This window comes from Equus przewalskii, chromosome 7, assembly GCF_037783145.1.
Source record: "Equus przewalskii isolate Varuska chromosome 7, EquPr2, whole genome shotgun sequence".
NCBI classification, from domain to species: Eukaryota; Metazoa; Chordata; class Mammalia; order Perissodactyla; family Equidae; genus Equus; species Equus przewalskii.
In genome coordinates, this window is record NC_091837.1 from 70785119 (window position 1) to 70805851 (window position 20733).

The 20733-nt window shown below is 51.2% G+C and overlaps 1 protein-coding gene across 6 annotated transcripts in view; it reads left to right on the top strand.

Moving 5' to 3' along the window:
* The window catches only part of MAPK4 (mitogen-activated protein kinase 4), a 154572-nt gene extending 134241 nt beyond the window's left edge, over positions 1 to 20331 (top strand). For 3 of the 6 annotated variants that reach the window (XM_008540305.2, XM_070627593.1, XM_070627594.1), the window contains exons 3-6: positions 7008 to 7152; positions 9037 to 9198; positions 14633 to 14834; positions 17664 to 20331. In XM_008540305.2, the coding sequence (XP_008538527.1) occupies positions 7008 to 7152; positions 9037 to 9198; positions 14633 to 14834; positions 17664 to 18360 (1206 nt within the window). In that variant the 3' untranslated portion in view covers positions 18361 to 20331. The remainder of the gene's footprint in view (positions 1 to 7007; positions 7153 to 9036; positions 9199 to 14632; positions 14835 to 17663) is intronic. The other 3 variants (XM_070627596.1, XM_070627595.1, XM_070627597.1) reach the window with 1 other exon arrangement.
* Positions 20332 to 20733: the final 402 nt, after the last annotated feature.

A 20733-nucleotide genomic window follows, 5' to 3' on the forward strand; every position in this document is an offset into this window, starting at 1 on the left:
ACTCCCTGGCCTGTGAGCAAGGCGGATCATAAATCCTCAGGGCAGGCAGGATATTAAAGACCATCTAGGGCCTTCTGGTCCAAGTGAGGTCCTCTGACCTGCAGCGTTGGCATCGCCTTATTCATCTGATAAGTGTAATCAGCATTTCATCCGTCCAGGTCCCCAAGTATTCGAATGTACACCAACGTCTGAGAAGCTGTGCTCCGGAGCATCCACCAGGAGAGTGGGTGCTAGCGAGCCTCTCCACGAGGTTGTCCATTCTGTGCTTGGACGCCTCTGCCTGTCTAGGAGCCCAGTCCCTCCTTGCACAGCTCTGATGGCTTTAGAGGGCTCTCTTATGTGAAAGGCAGATTCGGGTCAAAGGTGCTACATCCACACAGCCTGTGGTTGAATCCCGGCTGTGCCACTTACAGCCTGTGTGACTGTGAATAGGTTGCTTACCTTCCCTGTGCCTCTGTTTCCTCACTGTAAAATGACTATAAGGAGAGTTCCTACCTCATGGGGTTGTTGTGAGGATGAAATGAGTTAATCCACATAAAGCAGTTAGAGCAGTTAGAGGAGCTCAGTAAATGTAGGTATTATTATCAAATTGCATAGATTTCCGTCTCACACTTTGCCTCTCATTTGTCCCCAGAGCCTCAAAGAACAAGCTTCACTCCTCGTCCATGTGACAGCCTTTGCAAATGATGTCTAAAGGCAGCTTTTGTGCCCCACCCCATGCTCTCCAGGCTGACAGTGCCCATCTTTCCCATTCTTTGTGTAACATGCCTTTGATTTCCACAGCACATCCACCAGGAGGTCTCCTGGGAACCTGCGCCTCTACAGGAATCACAGCATCCATGCAACAGCCCCCACTGACCCCCCTAAGGCTAAAAGTTTTACTTCCCATAGCCTGATTTCTTTTTCCCTTGACCCAGGTTCTTCTAGATCAGACAGGAGCGAATATGTGCATTCCTGCCCCCTTCCAAGGAAGCATGGTGCCCAGGGGCCTCCTGAGCCCATTAATCCCCTGCTATCCAGACAGCAGCATCTTTGCTGCCAGCCTGGCTTGCAAACCTCTCAGGCTGTGAGTGACAGAGTGCAGAGCCTGCAGCTGCCTTGCTCCGCGAGCACACCACCCACTAGTAAGAATCAGCAGGGGCCCTACCACAGGGCAAGCCTGCCCGGGGCTAACCAGAAAAGCAGAGAGGCATGTGGCCCTTCCACAGCCTACACTGAAACTCCACTATGCCTCCTTCCCCGCTCTGCAACCCTCCACGACTCCCTTTGTCCTTCCTGGGGTTCTCAAACTGGGAGGGGGCATAAGGGTTCCCTGGGGAGTTCATTCAAGGTGGAGATCTGAGGACTGTAATTCAGTAGCTTTGGGCAATCTGCATGTCTTGCAAGCACTTCTCCTGATTCTCATGCAGGGACTGCTGACTTACAGAACAAAGGTCATTCTCCTCAGCACCCCCCAACCATGTCCCGTTTGTCCAAATGTCCAAATGTCTCTCTGTCCCCTGAAAATATTCTTGGTCTTCTCACTTCCCTCAGCTTTACCTACGCTGGCTCTTATCACCAACTCCAATGTTCCCCAGCACAACTATCTAAGATGTCCCCATCCATCAAGACCAACTCACACCTCACCCCCATGAAGCCTTCACTGACCCTTCTTAGGACAAAATATCACCCCTCTGCACTCTGAGCATGATTTTCCCTGCCTCCATAGACTCTCATGCGTATGCACAGTGGTGAAGGTCCAGCAGCATACAGGTTAGAGTATGGGCTCTGGAGCCAGATACCTTGGACCACTTCCTAGTCATATGACGTTGGATGAGTTGTGTTACTACCCCATGAAAAGCCTGCATCAAGAGGCTGATGGAAGGATTGCTGAATGGACTCATGTAAAATGCAACCACAGAGCCCAGCACAGAGCAAGTCCTACATAAATGGTGCCTGTGATCATTTCCTGGTCTTTCCATATTTTCATATTGAACATCTCGTCTCTTTAACCACAGTATACACTCTTTGAAGACAGGGATGATCTTAATCATCTTCGTTTCTGCCACACAGGGATTTTTACTGGACCAGTGTGGGTCTGCTTCTTGGTGAGTTAAAATCAAAGTCTTCACCAGAAGTAGTTGTCACACAAAGTAAAATTTTATTTGCAGCAAATAAGGAGCCTACAGGGAATATTTCACAAAGTTGTGGCTCCCTGAGCAAGGGGAAGCAGGTGCCTTTTATTTGAGGTAGGGAATGAATATTCAAAAGGGGAGTTTGGGTGGGAAATGAATATTCAAAAGGAGAGTTCTGTCATGGCCTGTGGAGGCAGGGCAAAGCTGGTGCAGGCACAGTTGCTGTTCACACCTACTTGTGCCTAAAACTGTGGTATAGCTCCCCCCGGGCAGGGATTTTACTATGTTAATGAAGCAAAGGTTACTCTTGTACACTTCTCTGCCCATGTGCACAGCCATCACTCTGGCAGTGGGGTTTTGGTCCAGTTTAAGGTGGTTGGTGTTTAGATCTTCCTGGAACATACCTGAAACTGACAACCTCAAGGACGCACGTCTACTTCTCAGCAAAACAAGAGAAATAGGTCAGAGTGTATGGCTGGTGACAGGATGACACATGTTGGGCTCCCAGGACATATGCTAGAGACTTCTGCTTGGGAAGGTGAGACTGTCAGAGCCCCACACCATCCAGGCCTGGAAGCATCCATTCAGTATGAAGGGTGAAACAACCCTTCCCACCCTGTAATCCCCCCCACCACACGCACAGAGCTACAGTTGACTGGGCTTTTATTTTTGGGAGAATGTTGTTCACATTTAAATTCACCCTAATCCTGGGAGGGGCCAGCAAGCATGTTATCATTAAAGAGTAGATGGCTTATTGGATCATACCTTCTCTTCCAGCCTTCAGACTCCCAGACCCAAGAGATCAGGCTCAGGGCAAGTGGAGGCATAGTGAAGGCAACCAGAACAGAACTGGAGCCCACTCAGTGCTGGCTCGCCAGAGGAGCACATGGGTGCCCACCCCTCCAGGTTGAGTTTGAGGGAGGCAGTTCTGAATTCCCTGGCAGGCAGCTGGGACTGAGTCCACACTTCCCTGCTCCCTCTGCAAAGAGAATGCTCAGAGCTTTAATAATGCCTTCCCTCTGGATCAGTTGGGGCCCCTAATTACCCTCTTCCCAGGGCAGCTGCTGCTAGATTATTTCCCAAACACCTCTGAAGCTTTCAGAGTCAAAGCCTCCCCTTGGCTCTACGTGACTCTAAAAGGACAGCAAAATGGGCTGGTTGGAGCAATCACTGAAGAAGACCTAAAGGCCCCCGTGACAGGGTCTCGACAGGAAACCGTGTCCAGCTGCCTTCCAGTGGGGCCTCCAGAGTTGGCTTCTTACCTGGAACACCAAGGGACAGGATGGCAGGAGGAAGGGACACTGGGGAAAGGGCAATTCCAGTCTCACTTGCATGCTGAGAGGTGGCCACGGAGAATTGCAGGCATCCTGTCTCCTCAGAGCAGTGATGCCTTACAGCTCACATGACATTGCGCCATGCATGTGCCTGCCATCCCACCCATTCCCTCCTCTGTCAGCCTGCCGATGGGCGAGCCCCCCAGGGAGACCGGGTCTGACCACTGAGGACAGGTTCCTCTATATGCAAATGGAGCTGAAACTATGCTCACACTGCAGGCTCGGGCAGGAAAGCCATTTAAGGGTTTCTGTTGAGCCAATACACTTGCCGATTTATGTGCCCTTCTGATAAAATGAAGACTCGACTCCTGTGTATTCCTTAAAGATTTTTTTTATTATTCTAGAAAATTCTGACTTTCACTCCATCCACTCAACTGAAACTCCTCTCTTGAATGCAGATCACCAGTACTGTGTTGTGAGCCCCAGAGCCTCTCCCGCTCAGACACCCAGGGCTTATCTCAGCTGAGGGCAGGACTCCTGGCCTCCCCACCCCACAGACCCAGGAATGGAGCCTCCCATTTGTTCCCAACCCTCCTTCCTCAGGGCTCCTCTTGCTGCAGAGCCTGGCAGAAGACACCACATCTTCCCAAATTCTCCTCTGCCCCATGGCTTCTGAAACACGTCACTAAATCCTCTATGTTTTCGAAAGAGCTCGAGGGATGAGTAACCATAGGGGAGCTGCTAGTGGTTAACAAAAATCCAGCAGGTTCTTGGTTTTCATTCAAAGGTAAAGAAAAGCCAGCGTGAACTTTCCCAGCTGCTCTCATGGCCTCGCCCATAATTCCAGAGGTAGCCTTGCCCATGAGAACATCTTTCTTTTACTTTCAGGGCAGGTGTTTCAGAAGGAAGCCCCCTGCGTCCCCACTTTAGTCCTAGATGCTGCAGACAGACAAGTGTCAGTTATAGGGAATTCCATTCCATCAAAGACTGCTCATCTATATTTCAGAGAAAACTCCCCTTATGTCACCTTCCCTCTGGATACTCTGCTTTAGTCTTCCTCTGACAGTCTCAGCCTCCAACTGGAAAATAAGATCAGACCATTCTTTATTTATAACCCCCCCCACCCACCCAGAAGTGAACTCTACAGACAGTTTGGCTTGTCCCTTTAATTTTTGGAATCAAACTTCAACTCCTAACAAACTACTGTACATGCAACAACATGGATGAGTCTGGATGCATTATGCTAAGTGGAGGAATTTAGACTCAGAAGGCTACATACTGTGATTCCATTTCTATGACATTCTGTACCAGGCAAAACTAAAGGGACAGAAAACAGTGGTTGCTGGGGGGCAGGGGGTGGAGGGGTGACCAGAAGGAGGCACAAGGGAATTGTTGAGATGATGGAATTGTTATATACCTTGATTGTGATGGTGGTTAGCTGATTCTATATTTTTGTCAAAACTCATAGATCTGTACACTAAAAAGGGTGAATTTTACTGTATGTAAATTATACCTTAACAAAACTGACTTTAAAAAAGTTACTTATACTTGCCAATCCTTTTTGGAACAAGGCAAGGCATAAGTGGCTGTTAACTTTTGTAAATTCCTCACCTGCCTTTGAAAGTGGGAATTGGAACTCTCCATAAAGTCAAGTATGTCAAAGAAGAGGATGTCAGTGGTCCCTGCAGAAGATGCCTCTTTTTTTTTTTTTTTTGTCAGGAAGATTCATCCTGAGCTAACATCTATTGCCAATCCTCCTCTTTTTTTGCTGAGGAAGAGTAGCCCTGAGCTAACATCTAAACCAATCTTCCTCTACTTTGTATGTGGGATGCCTCCACAGTGTGGCTGATGAGTAGATCCACACCCAGGATCCAAACTCATGAACCCGGGGCCGCCAAAGTGGAGTGTGCAGAACTTTAACCACTGGGCCATGGGGCCAGCCCATAGAAGATGCCTCATTTTGAAGGAAGTTCAGACCACAGGAGACCTTCCTTACACATTCATTCATTCATTCACTCGACAGTGTTAACTGAACACTTCCTAGGAGGCAGACTTGAGACTTGGCAAATCAGAAATGGCTGTGGAACAAGATACAGCTGCCGCCCATGAGGGGGTATAGTCTAGTGGTCCTAGGCAGTGGGGGACTGCAGAGAAGTAAAGAAACAGTAAGAAAACAGGGACCATGGAGCCCCTGCGAGGGGCATCAGCCTCATGCCAGAGTTGGGAAGCTTTTGAGAAGAAGCCAGCCTGAGTGTGGGTCAGTCAGGTAGTGTGTGGGCGTGAGGACATCCGTCCATGGAATGGACACAGGCAGATGCCCAGAGAGAAAGAGGGGCACATTTAGAAAACTGTAAGGAGTTCATTTTGGTTGGAGCTTTGAGGCCAGGCAATGGGTATGTGTAGTCATTTCCAGCTAAGGAGTTTTTTCCTCTTTTCCTCCTTCCTTCACCCGTTTGAGGGCCTACTCTGAAGAAATATGTGTCCCAGAGAAGAGAACCTGCTGTCATAGTTGTGGGGCTCTCAGAAGGTTTTAAACACTTCATAAATTTTTGCTCAACAAATAAAGAGATTTCAGATTAATCGATCAAAAACCCCTGGGTCCTTAGGCTTCCTAACTTTTCGTGTCTCAGCTTGGGTCTGTGATATTTTTTACATTAGTACAAAGGAGAATTCGGATGCTAACAGGAATTGCATCAGCAAATAACAAGACCATCCCTAGAATCTTGCATGGGATCCCCTTGGTCTGAACTGTCTCACCTTGACTCAACACGGGTGTTTTCTCACTTTAGAGAGACTGTTCCAGGTAACCCAAATGGACATTTCCCAGGTTTCACTGTTGGGCCAGATTTCTGAATTGCGTAGAGAACAATTTCCAAATTGCCTGGCTAAACTTCCTATCTGTGCTAAAACACCTGTGTCATCACGCTATCCCATAGTAAGGGAGTCCATCCAGACCAAGTCATTGAGCAGTGGCTGAAATCAGCTAGAACATCTGTCCTCCAAAAAGACCCTCTGTAGAATGCCAGAATCCTCTGAGCCGACCAAAGCTGTGTCCACTGTGTCATTCTGAGGTGCTTCCATAACACCCTTCACCTACACCCATTTTGAAGCTGGCCTTGTCTGTTCTCGCCAGGAGCTTGGTGTCTGGCATTGTAGCAGCATTAATTCTAATCATCAGCACCAAAGCAACTGGCTTGATGTCAAATGTATGGCTATTTCTGAGATTCAGCCACCGGATAAGTGAAATTCCAGTGTCTCATCATTACTCTGTTGATGGTGGTAATAAACTTGAGTGTGGCTCCTATTTATCCATCTTACTTGTCGATGAGGGCAGATTTGTTCTGCATAGTCACATCAAGTTGGGATGGGAAATCATCCTTTTAGAATATTGGTATCCTGGATCCAGAGGAGAACTCCAGGGCCTCATAGATTCCCCCACCAAAACTTTGAGCCCCACAAACCAGACCTCTGTTCCCTAATGCTTCTTCCAGGCAAGGACAGAGGCTGAAGGGGATCGTGAAAGGCGTCCTGTCTCCGTGTGAAGGGAAACGAGAAGATGCATGGGAGGGAGGGTACCTGCAAAGGGCTGATCTTTGGAACCGGGGATTTCATCTTCCAGGGTCATCTGTCAGAAGGGTTGGTAACGAAGTGGTACCGCTCACCTCGCCTGCTCCTCTCCCCCAACAACTACACCAAAGCCATCGACATGTGGGCCGCCGGCTGCATCCTGGCCGAGATGCTCACGGGGAGAATGCTCTTTGCAGGTAAGTTGCTGACGGTGCCACCTCCCTTCTCCTCTGGTGTCTTCTATAAAAAGGGAGAACTGACTGCAAAAAACATGCTAATCCCAAAATATACTAGCCTTTCTCTTTGAAATTACCCCTGTGGCTTTTATGGCACTGCCTATTCTCATTTCAGACAAAATACTAGAGAGGCTGAAAAGAGCCTTTTGAGCACAGAACTTTCAAAATCAAGTAATCACTTGCATTCCAACACTTTGAGATTAACCTCTGAAAACACCCACCCTACGTTTTCAGCCCCTTCCTCCTCGCTCCCTGCCACTGTGAATGGTTGGTCTGGAGTGCTCATTTGGAGAGGGGACCCAGGGGGTCCCTGAACTGACCCTCCATGAGCCCAATGCAGGGAGAGGCCAAAGGGACCTTCGGGGAGCAGCTTGCGCAGAGGCCTCTCCAGTCTCAGGCCTCTCCTCCTCTCCCGTCAGAGCAGACCCTGCTGCTGTAGGCACTTGCTGGGGCAGCGTGCACAGCACTCACATATGCTTAGTGCCACACATGGCATCCTTGGGGGACACGGAAGAGCCCCAGCCTAGGCCACCAGCTTCTGGCAGACTAGAATCCATGGGGAACGGTAGTAAGGAGAGGCCCTCCATGCAGCTGGAACAGGGAGAGGCTTGGCTGGATTTATCCTAGGAGAGGTAAGTAGAAAGCTACTCAAGGGAAAATGGAAGGAAAAGTGGAAGTCAGAACAGCCTGGGAGTCAGAGAGGGCAGCAAGGACACAGACCTGAGCCACACCTGTGGTGCCAAAGCCTGACCCAGCGGTCAATGATTGCCTGGGTGTAGAAGATGAGTTAGTTTATTCCTTCCTCCCTTCCTTCCTCCCTCCCTCCCTCCCTCTGTCCCTCCTCCCTTCCTACCTTCGTTTCTTTCCTTCTTTCCTTTTGGGTGGGGACGATTGGCCCTGAGCTAACATCTGTTGCCAATCTTCCTCTTCTTTTTTTTTCCTCTCCAAAGCCCCAGTCCATAGTTGTATATCCTAATCTAAGTTCTTCTAATTCTTCTATGGGGATACCGCCACAGCGTGGCTTGATGAGTGGTATATAGGTCAGGATCTAAACCGGCAAACCCCTGGCCCCCGTAGTGGAGTGCGTGAACTTAACCACTACACCACCAAGCCGGCCCTTGATGAGTTAGTTTCCGAGACACATAGAGACTGAAGCCTCTTAGGGATGAGAACAGTGTCCATTTCCCGCATCCACCATGATGCCTGGCAGGGAGAAGGTGCTCCACAAATAATTATTTGTTGAATGAATAAATGAATGAGTGACTGAAGGCGTGAATGAATGCTTGGCTCCATGCTGTCCCGCCACACTTCTCCCACAGACCTGGCATAGCCTGTCTTCCTCCCTCTGCCCAAAGGAGCACAGAGGTACTGTGTTCAAGATTCATTCCAAACCCAATTTCTTATTTCTGATTTTTTTCCTCCTAATTGGAATCCTCCTAATTGGAGATCAAAAACTAAGGCTCATTCCTAGCCTTAAAATCATTTCCATCCCCAGCCTGGTAAAGAACAGGCAGAGAGGCATATGGGAAGGGGCCTTCGAAAGCCTTGGGCCAGGCTGTTCCCATCACCTTAGCGCTAGCTGACTCAGTCTATGTCAGAGTGGTCCATTCCAGAGGCAGAGACATGTGACCAAGCCAGGCCTCAAAGACAGCAAGCAGCCTGCCCACAGTCACACAGCAAGTTAGTGGCAGAGTGAAGACAGGAACCCAGGGCCCCTGGCTCCCAGCCTACTGCTGCTCCCACTATTCTGTGTTGCGCTTCCCAGGCTCCTGGAGCCACTTTGGGGCTTCCGTACACTGCAGCCACTTGGGCAGCATGCTTGACCGTCTGGTGTTTCCTCCCCAGGGGCACACGAGCTGGAGCAGATGCAGCTTATCCTGGAGTCCATCCCTGTGATCCGGGAGGAGGACAAGGATGAGCTGCTCAGGGTGATGCCTTCCTTCGTCAGCAGCACCTGGGAGGTGAAGAGGCCGCTGCGCCAGCTGCTCCCCGAAGTGAACAGCGAAGGTACCTGAGCCTGACAGCCAGGCCAGCGTCTGGAGGCAGCGCTCTGGCTTCACCTCAGGGGAGTGGGGGCAGGTGGTCTCCTTCCAAAAAGACCAGTCATAGTCCCCGGATGCAGAAGCTGAGGCTCCCTGGCAGTGGCATTTGTCCCAGCTGCTTCACGCTGAGGATGACTGGCCTTGGGTTCGGCCATCAGGCAACTCTGGAGGCAGTCATCAGTGTCCTCCATATTCTCAGAGTGGTCCCTCTGGAAGGTTGATGTGGAGGTTGGCTTGGCTGAGACATGAGGAAACTTCCGGGGGTGACGGAAATATTTGATATCTTCAGTGTGATGGTAGTTCCAGGGGTTCAAAAACGTCATTGACCTGAACACTTAAGATTTATGCATTTTACTGGTTGCAAATTATACCCTAATTGAAATCAACCCTGAATTTTCTTCCTTTTCTTTCTTGTCTTCCTCATTTGCCTTCCTCCTTCATCTCCCTTTACTGTTTTGCGCTTGGAAGGCATGGTGTGGTGCAGAGAACATGAGCTTTATCAGCTTGAAAGCCAGACCCAGCCTCAATGCCCAGTTCCACCAGTGACTAGCTATTTGGCCTTGAGCAAGTTTCTTAACTTCTCTGTATCTCAGTTTGCTTGACTGTAAAATGAGTGCAATAATATATGTCACATAGTGTCGTTGTGACGAGTAAGTAGAATAGGATTTTTTTTTTAAAGATTTTATTTTTTCCTTTTTCTCCCCAAAGAGGCCCGGTCCATAGTTGTATATTCTTCGTTGTGGGTCCTTCTAGTTGTGGCATGTGGGACACTGCCTCAGCGTGGTTTGATGAGCAGCGCCATGTCCGCGCCCAGGATTCAAACCAACGAAACACTGGGCTGCCTGCAGCAGAGTGCGTGAACTTAACCACTCGGCCACGGGGCCAACCCCTAGAATAGTATTTTTAAAGCTCTTGGCATAGGATAGTTGCTCCATCTATCTTAGACATTATGTTATGAGTGGGCCTCAAACCTGCCAGAGGCTTCCTTATGAAATCCCCATGTTAGGTAGGATATAGGTTCAGCCAACTATAAGAGAGACCCAAATCCACAATGACTTAAATAACATTTATTTCATATTTAAGAAAAAAGAGGGGCCAGCCCGGTGGTGCAACAGTTAAGTTTTCACATTCTGCTTCGGTGGCCCAGAGTTTACTGGTTTGGATCCCAGGCGTGGACATAACACACCATTTGTCAAGCCATGCTGTGGCAGGTGTCCCACATATAAAGTAGAGGAAGATGAGCACGATGTTCACTCAGGGCCAGTCTTCCTCAGCAAAAAAGAGGAGTATTTGGTGGCAGATGTTAGCTCAGAGCTAATCTTCTTCAAAAAAAACGAACAAACAAACAAAAAAACTAAAAAAAAAAAAAAAGAAAAAAGAAGTTTACTTCTCTCTCATATAATAATCCAAAAGCAGACAGTCCAGGGCCAATATGGTGGACCTGCCCTACAAAGTCGTCCAGGGGCCCAAGCCCCTTCTATCTTGTCATTCTGCCATCTTAGGGTGCTGCCCCTACCCCCTGGAGAAAGGTGGGGAAGGGGGGCGTTCCCCTTGCCCTTAAGGTTGTGAGCCAGAATTTGTACACCTCACCTCCATTCACGTCCTGTTGGCCAGAACCTAGTCACATGGCCCCACCTCACTGCAGTGGAAGCTGCGAAGTGGATATTTATTCAATGATACTTTGTGTCCATTATTGTGAAAGAGAACAGACATAGGGTACAACTAGCAGTTTCTGCCACCCTCCTCCCCATCAAGAAACCAAAAACTTGGACTAACAATGTCTTTGGCCATGATCCCCATTCAATCAGTAAACTGCCTCAGTTTGCCCATCATTAAAGGGGAAGAGGGGTAATTTGATTCACCACAAATTAAGACTCAGCCCATCCATATTTACTTTGATTCCCAGGCCTCTGTAGAAATCCCACCATGACAAGAGGCGTATTCAACTCTTAGGAATTCTGGATCAAGGATGTGTCACCCATGTCCCTTCCCCCAAGCAACCACACACATAGCAGCCCCTTGGTGACTTGGCTCTGAGAGTGGTGGGCCTTGTCTCGATGAAATCAGAATTAGTGCCAGGTGGAAGATAAAGCTCCTCACTGTCATCACCAGCATCAGCCAACATTTATTCAGCCACTGTGGCTAGAGAACTGTGCTAGGTTTGGAAATTCAAAGAGGCCTAAGAGATGGTCTAGCTGGGAAGATAGGGAACGCCCATCAGAGATGAGTATGAAGGTTAAGGAGCACATCCTGAGGGGCCAGCGAGAGCTCCAGGCATTTGGAGAGGGGAAGAGAGCCCCCAAGCACTGACAGGCACAGGGAGCTGCCCTAGTGGAGTGGTGAGGGCTCAGATCAACAGGACAAGTCACAAACCTGATTGTAGGACGTGAAGCTGGACAGGTGAGAAGGGCCGAGAGGCCCAGCTGGTGAGTGTGGACTCGATCCTGTAGCTGAGCAGATGTTCTCTAACGCCAGGCTTGCTTCACCCTCCCAATGTGCCAGCTGCCACCAACATTTTCTGATTGGCCTCTGGCCTTGAAAAGTGGCCTCAATCAGCCTCCAGCCTTAGGGTAATGAGGTGGCACTGAAATGAAATATCAGCAGGAGAGAGGGCATTAAGCCCCTCTGCCCAGAAGAGCCAGCTGGTGACCCTCGGTTCACTCCCCCACTGCATATTTGATGCCCCGCGGGCCTGGTGAGAGGCAAGCAGGTGTCTGGCTGGAGCCCTCAGAGGCTCAAACGACGTGGTCCAGGTGGACTGGTCCCTCAGCAGCCGAGACAGCCATGACGCCACAGGCGCAGGACAAGGGAGCAGGCCCTGAGACTGCACTGGGGCACTCAGTTCTGATCTCCGTCTACTATAAGAAGTAAATACAGAACCAGTGACAAACCCGATGAGGAGACCTAATATACGGAACAGGTCACAGGAGAGCTCGGGGTGAAGCAGGGTTGAGGGGCTCAGGACCCTGCCCACCTGCCTCTCCATCTCCAGAGATGCCCCTGAGAGTCTTTCCAGGACCCCTAGGCTCTGAGGAGTCCAGTCTGGAATCCACTAGGCCACAGGAAGGTGACAAGATTGCACAGAAGCCTCAATATGCTAGAAGCACCTTAGAAACATCTAGGGAGGTTGAACTAGAGAAAAGGAGTTGGGGGGCGTGGTTTATGAGTTAAGGTAAAGCTAAAGCTGCAGCAGATAAACCTCAAGTCTGCACGGCTCCCCGCCCCCAGCAGTGGGTCACTGCTCTACTCAAGGCCAGACAGAGTCGGGGAGCCAGAGGGCCATGGCTGGGACTCAGGCCATCCGCCATCTTCAACACATGGCTTCCAAGGTCCCCCTGGGCACCAACTCCCAGCTGAAGCCAGAGGCAGAGAGAGCAGACACTCTTGCAGGATTCTTTATAGGTCGAGCCTGGAAGCGGGCTGCACATGTCACTTCCCCCTGTTCCACTGGCTCCAGTCACCCAGCCACACCTAACTGCAGGGGAGGCTGGGAGCTATAGGCCAGCTGTGGGCCAGGAGGAAAGGGGGCTTGCATGGGGTATGGCTGCTGCCTTGAAACATGAGAGGGGCAGTCATGGGGCAGAGAGAACATGGTCATTGGGGGACCACAGAGGGAGGGCTAGGCTCAGGGGTGGAAGTTCAAGGGGGCAGATTTAGGTTTGATATAAGGCAGGATTTCTAATATTCCCAGAAGTGTCTGGGTACCTGCGAGAGGACCAGCTGTCAGGGAGAGGAGAGAGGAGATTCTCATCCTTACTAGAATCCGTGGAGTGGCCTTCGGGACTGGCACTTTCCAACTTCAGGGTTCCCTGGGTCTTTTTTAATAATGATGATAATGGTGATGATGCCTGCCAACGTTTAGAGCTTTTAACTGTCTCATTTCCTTGTAAAAGGTCCAGTGTAATCGATGGAGCTGAGGGAGGGGCCAGGGGCCCAAAGAGGAAAGGCTTGCCCAGCCTGGAGCTGGGTAGCGCAGAGCTGGGCCATGCACCAGAGTGCCCGATTCTCCCCAGTCCTGAGAATTTGTGAGGCTGATCCTCCTTCAGGTCTGCAGCTCTGGGCCCAGAAGCATCCCCTGAGCCCCCAGAGCATTTGGGGGTGATCAGAGTTACAGCTGCCTAACCGATCTTTTGGTCTAAGGTTACAGAGTAGCACCGCATCCTCCTGGGAGGCCAGTGACCTTCTGAATCCATCAATTTCCTGAAACAGATGAATTTCCTGCAAAGAGATCCAAGACTAGTGTGAGGGGCAGGGTAATGGCACGGGCTGAGGCCCACCGGGAGCCCCTCTGAGGGGACAGCAGCCTGGGCCTGGAGCTCAGGGGCATTCCTCCCTTTCCACATGGGCTGTAACCTGATTAGCCAAGTCATGATTTTAGTGGAGCCTCCAGCGCTGAGAACTAATACAAAGTTCCAGGCTAGACCTTGCCCTGAGATAACCCAAGGCCCAGCTCACAGGGCAGATGGGTGCCCCTACTCCTGCTTAGGAAAAAGGGCACCAGGACCTGTGTGCACAGCAGATGTTCAGCCAATACACCCCCATAATGCCCTACTGGCTGCTGACATCTTGATATACCTTCATGCTGGTTGGCAAATAGCCACTGCACAGGGCTTCCAAGTGTCCCTTCCTGTCCCCAGGTTCCAGCTGCCCAGGACCTCCCTATGGCCTGGCCGCTAAAGGTCACTGCCTAGAACAGCAGAGGGGCTTCAGCCTGGTGGTTAACTATGTTGAAGATCAAGCCTGCCCGCCTTTGTTTGTCAGACCTCCAGGGATAGCATATGGCAGGAAGATCTCTGGGCTGTCGGGCCCTGTCCTGCTCACCCACCTCCACAGTGGCCTTTCCCACTGAGGCTCCTTACTGCTGGCTCCTGCACAGCACTCAACCTGTGACAAACAGGAGGGGTAGAGAAATACCCCAGCTTCCCCACCCAAGTGGAACCATCTTGGAGGTGTGTCTCATGCTGTCCCCTGGAAGACCCCAATGGTACTGAGCCCCAAGGAGGCATCTGCTCATTGGTTCATCTTCCATCAGCTTCTTTCCCCTCCTCTACTGGTGCTTCCTGCGATCACTGCCACATAAACTACCTTCCCCCCTAACCCTTGTCTCTGGAGAAATCCAGCCTAAGGCAGACCCCTGGACCCCTGTAACCTATGGCGACCTTAAGCCAGACCCTTTATCCCCCTGGGCCTCTATTAATTCTTTTGTGAAGTCAAAAAAGCAGCATCAGCTCTGAATTTGTCACTGGATTGTTGTGAGGATCATGAGAAAGAAAATGGCTAAAACCCTTTTTACCAATGGAAAAGTACAAACACCAGGGAACATCACCACGCTGAGGAGCCTCATTCTCAGCTTGGCAGGGGCAACAAATGACCTTCATGTCCTGCTTTACTCCCCACAGCCATTGACTTTCTCGAGAAGATCCTGACCTTTAACCCCATGGATCGCCTCACAGCCGAGATGGGGCTGCAGCACCCCTACATGAGCCCCTACTCATGCCCCGAGGACGAGCCCACCTCGCAGCACCCCTTCCGCATCGAGGATGAGATTGACGACATCCTGCTGATGGCCGCCAACCAGAGCCAGCTCTCCAACTGGGACAGGTACAGTTCCAGGGGTGTGCAGCCCCGGAGTCTAGAGCCCACATTCCCATCCTCCCTTTTCTATTTTGCCTCCATGACCTTTCCCTCCTTCTCTCAAGTTCTATAGCCCATGGGGCGCTTTCCCCCTACTTAGCTTCCTGCCTTTCTCTCTCCTGTCCCCTGACACAACACTCCCAGTAGATGACCAGCCATGTCTTACATATGCAGATCAGGGGCCTTCCTTTGTGCAACACAGCCACCAGCTTCCTCCCCACCCCAAGTATACTGAACATAGGGCTCGATACAATGTTCAGGAAGCTTTTAATGAATACCCACTGTAGGAGCTCACATCTAGCAGGCTGGGAATTTTCCCTTGAGAAGTCAAATGCAGCAATGCGAGGAAAGAAAACAACGTGAAATTTACCACTACACAATAGTTGCATGTGGCTGACATCATTTGCACCTCCTGAGAGTGCCATTAAGCGAGGGGCCGTTATTATTGCCCATTGACACATGAGGAAGCTACAGCTCAGAGAGATTAGAGATTGCCATTGTGTCACACTACTAACACCTGGCCCGTTTGGGGTCCTCGCTAATCTGCATCCATGTCAGACACTGCTAAGGAATCACAGGACCCTTTCCCGCTAACCAGATGAGACCTCAGAATCCTTCTCTACACAGTGTCTCCAGAAGTCACTACCAATGAATCAGAGTTGGGTAGAAGATACGTTTTTTACCAATCTCTGCATGGGCACATAATGATCTCTTAGGTCCCTTCCTTTTCTGATCTTCTTAGCTCAGGCAGCTAAACTTTGGGGCATCTCCATCTGCTAATCCTGGGAGGGAGAGCTGAGAGCTGCTCCATTTAGAAATAGAAGTCGAGGGCTTAGCAACTAGGGCTCCGAGGGGTCCTAAACCGGAGCCCCACTGTTATGGGAATGTGACAGCTAGTTACATAAGTGACAGATGAGCAATTTCTCCTTTTCAGTCATTTGACAGATGATGGGTTTCAGATTAAGGAGGCACTGAGGGAGGGCCAAGGCAACATTGCTATTTTTGGACAGGTTTGTTGTCATCGACTGTTGTTATCAAGAGTTGTCAGCAAATAGAGATTAGTGACGATGCTTTTGCCACCCCCATGCTAGGCCTGCCCTTGCCTATGGTCCCTGCAGCCCCTCCCCCTCCACTCCACAGCATCTGGGGGCAGGGAGTGCTGGCTCAGCGAGGTTCATCCTGTGCTTATCATGGCTGCGGCATGGGGTTGGCACCAGGAAAAGCTGTAGCGGGCTTCTTCAGCCGCTGCCCCTCAACTCTGACCACCTCCAGACCTCGTGCACTTCTGCTCCCAACCTTTCCCATCACACCTGCATGAAGGAGGAGCATGACAAAGACCATGACAAACCCCGTGCTACAGGCCCTGCTGCTTTAGGCAAACTGCATAACTTCTGAACACTAGTGTCTTCGTCTATAAGGTGCGGGTGATACTACTAACTCCGCGGGGTTGCTGTGAAGACTAAAGATAACTTACTTTTGGCCTGTGGCCCGTGGCAGCCAAGGGTTAGGGTCTTCACAAGTTCTTCCTCCTAGAAATCTCTGCAGTTTCGAGGACCCTCATGAGAGGAGGCAGTGTTCACCTCCAGGAGTGACTCCTGCCCTAATGGCATCACTGGGAAGGTGGGCGGTACTGAGGCTGTCCCATGCCTTGCAAACCATACCTTGTGGACTGCCACTACCCATCTGCCCTTCACACGGTCAAACCTGCCTGTCCTTGGTGTGTTGGTTTTTCCTACGTGAGCGCTAGGCCTCCTATTCCGAGAGCAGCTGGCTGCTGGCTGCTGCCTCCTCTGTGCTCCCTGTCTTGCTCCCCACGGTTCTGCAAAAAGCACCTGGCACAGGGAGGGACAGCTTAGCCCAAGCGGATGGCCTGCCTGCCTGCCAGCCTGCCCTTCGTTTGCTCTTGGCTAGCTGATTTCACTCTCCACAGCTGCCGGACAGACGACAGAGGGCAGAATTCTCTCTTTGGATCTCTGGCCTCTCCTGAGGGTGTCTGTAATCTTTCTGCAGGCCCCACCTGCTCTACATCCGTGCAGGGTGCTGTGGAGCATCCAACCAGATCCACTAGGGCAGGAGTTCTTAGCCCTGGCTGTACCTTAGTATCCCCTGGGGAGGTTTTTAAACCATGCTGATGCAGGACCCCACCCTAGACCTACTGAATCAGAATTTGCGGCATGGGGTAGGCTGGAATTTTATTTTTAGTTCCCCCAAGTGACTCTAATCTGAGCCAGGGCTGAGACGCACCCCCACTAGGGCCTTGCTACTCAAAGTGTGGTCCCTGGACCAGCAGCATCAGCAGCACCTGGGAGCCTAATAGAAATACAGAATCTCAGGCCCCATCTCCCATCTCTTGGATCAGGATCTGCATTTTAACAAGGTCCCCAGGCAATTTGTGTGCATATCAGAGTTTAAGGAGCACTGCATAGTGGATCAGCTAGAAAGAACGTTCCGTGAGGACAGGGGGTTTGTTGTTTTTTTCACTACTGTGTCTGGTAATGCCTAAAACAATGCCTGGCACATAGGTGCTCAGGAAATACTTGTAGGGGATTGAATGAATATGAAAGAACACAGAGTTAAGCTAAACACTTGGTCCCTCTACCTGAGCCCTCAAGGCTCACCATTACCTTGTCGCATCACCCTCCCACCTTGGGAGTGGAAGGGGACAGGAGCTGGAGGGACTGGGAAGGAATGAAAAGCCGGCCTGTGGGTGGCAGACAGGGATTAGGGGGTTTGGCTCCCTCCGCGAAGCCACCCCTCCTGGGGGGGTCCGATCACCGTTCCATCTGACCCTTGCAGGTACCCTGTGAGCTTGTCGTCGGACCTGGAGTGGCGGCCCGACCGGTGCCAGGACGCGAGCGAGGTGCAGCGCGACCCACGCGCGGGCTCGGCGCCGCTGGCGGAGGACGTGCAGGTGGACCCGCGCAAGGACTCGCAGAGCAGCTCCGAGCGCTTCCTGGAGCAGTCGCATTCGTCCATGGAGCGCGCCTTCGAGGCCGACTACGGGCACTCCTGCGACTACAAGGTGGGGTCGCCGTCCTACCTGGACAAGCTGCTGTGGCGCGACAACAAGCCGCACCACTACTCGGAGCCCAAGCTCATCCTGGACCTGTCGCACTGGAAGCAGGCGGCCGGTGCGCCCCCCACCGCCGCGGTGGCCGCGGATCCCGGGGCTCGCGAGGATGAGCCTGCCAGCCTCTTCCTGGAGATCGCGCAGTGGGTCAAGAGCACGCAGGGCGGCCCTGAGCACTCCAGCCCGCCCCGCGAGGGCCCCGAGCGCCGCCTGTCTGCCTCTCCGCCCGGCCGCCCGGGCCCCATAGACGGGGGCGCCAGCCCCCAGTTCGACCTGGATGTGTTCATCTCCCGCGCCCTCAAGCTCTGCACCAAGCCCGAGGACCTGCCGGACAATAAACTGGGCGACCTCAACGGCGCGTGCATCTCCGAGCATCCTGGGGATCTCGTGCAGACCGAGGCCTTCTCCAAAGAAAGGTGGTGAGGGCGGAGGTGGCGCCCCAGGCCCCCAAGCAGGAGGCCCCACCCGGGACAGCCTGGGCCTGGCAGGAGGGGGCCACCTCCCTGGCACCTCCACCACCCCTTCCACGCCTCTCTGCTGCCTTGAGGTTAGCAGAACACAGGAAGGATCCGAGGAGTGAGAGGAATGTCCATTTCTTAAACTGCCTTAATAACTAGCCTTTAACCTCTGGGAGCGGGTTTGAACAGGAGCCTAGATTGGGGGCTGACTGCTCTCCCAGTGCAGAGGAGGCCCTGGCTTTTTATAAGTGGTGGTGTGCAGGGAAGAAACATGTCTTCGGCAGCAGTGTCTGCAGGCCCTGCCTGGGTGGCTGGGTGCAGAGGAACCTTGCAGGCACAGTGTTGAAACCATCTCACCCAACTGGCCTCAACCGACAGGTGAGGAAGCACAGAGAGCCCCGGAGAAGCAAGTGACCTAAGGTCAGGGCCTAGTCAGTGTCCCAGAAAGCCTTGAATCCCAGTCTCCTGCCCCCAGGCCAGTGTCTGTCCACTACATAATGTCTTCCTCCGCTGGGGTCACTCTGGCTTTTCAATCAGAAAACATGGTCCAAGGTGTTTCTTCCCTGTCCATTACCATCTAACCCATTCTATATTCTTTTATTCAGAGCAATGTTTCTTGTATTCCAAAATTGGAAACTGAGCCAGTTTTACCCTAGTCACCAAGCATACTTTTTCTGGCTCTTCAGGTCCTTAAAAATTCCCATCTGCCACACCCCTGTATTTGCCTCACCCCTGCATGGTCTGAAATCTTTATTTCAGACCAGACCAGTTTGGGGTCTGTGGGTAAAATGACTCATTCTCTTGGGCCTGTGCACACACCTCCTCCAGAACTCCCTATGCACTTTCCAGCAATGTGCGCAGACACAAAGACACAGCCCTACTTCCTGAGGGGACATCATACATGGGTGAGTTTGAAGACAGCTATTCCAAGACTCCCTCCAGCCTGCACCCCACTCCCCCATGCACGTATACACAGCTCCTTTCCAACCCAACACTGGGAACTCATGTTCTCGGCATGAGGACAAAAACAATGAGGTGCCCGCCATAGAGAAACTGTGTTAGGAGAGAAGATTTCACATGAGACCTATCAGGCTTCATTAATACCACCCTTGATTTTGATTGCCCTTTTAGCCTTGGCAAAGAGCAGCCCCTAAAGAAATGCACTGGAGAGCAAGTGGCCTTGGGGGCAGGAATCCAGAAAGATAGGACGGTATGAAAGGTGGGATGCCAACAGCGAGGGCCCTCAGGGGTCAGGCACCAGCATGGGGACCCCATGACAAAGGAAGGGACTCCAAGCCACCATGCCCCTCATCGCTTAGGCTAGGATGAGTTTGGAGCATGCAAACCCAGAGGTGTGCTGGCACACAGAACCTGGGGTGATGGTGTGTGGCCCAGCAGGGGCTCTGCAGAAGCATAGTCCATCCCCTGGAATGCTCTGCCATTTCCATCACTGGCGTTCAGCTCCCCATCCCCAAAGATACCCACAGGAAGTCTAGCCAATCTGTAAGCAGAGTTGTCCCCAGTGTTGGTCTTGGGCTGTGGTCACCCTCACCTCAACAGCACCTTAAATCTAATCAGCTAACTAGGATTTGTACATTGAAACCTGCTACATGTTAGAAACTTATATTTAAAAACAGAATTAATCACACTGACCAATTTTTAAATGGAAAATATGTAAATATGAAGTGTTTTGGTTTTTTCTTTCTTTTTTTTTTTTTAAAGAAGAGGAAATGTACACCGCTCCTCATGTGCCATTTGTCCTCAGAGGGCGGCTTTACGTTTTTGGTAAAGGAACAAGCTGCTGACCTTGACTAGGAGTTCATTTATAATTGTTATTACAGAGGAATTGTTATTACTACTCATGTTTTAAAAAGATCTATTAAACGTTATTAAACTTGATCAGGACGGGCCAAATAAAGTTTTATTGGAACACAGACTCACTTATTAAGTATTGTTTCATTCATTTATGTATTATCGGAGTCTGTCTTGGCAGTGATTGATTCATCGGAGCCTGACTGGCTTCTCCCTGCACCCCTGAAGGCCAGTGTTTTGAGGCGTTGCAGTTGGAGGGGAGAGGAGAATCTCCACAGGTTGGAAATCAGGGAAGTGATTCCAGAATCTCCTGGGTCAGGCCTGGTGTCTGTGTTGTAGATTTCAGACCATGTCTTGGAGCCAAAACTCTGAATCTTCTGACCAAGGCTGATTCCTTCCAGTCACAAAAGGTGCCAGCATCATGGGATTTTGGGGAGCCAACCCCAAAAAATACCCACAGAGCCACACCTCCCAGATGCCTGAGAGCCCACCCAGCTGAAGCCCACCGCTTTGTAATACCTGCGTC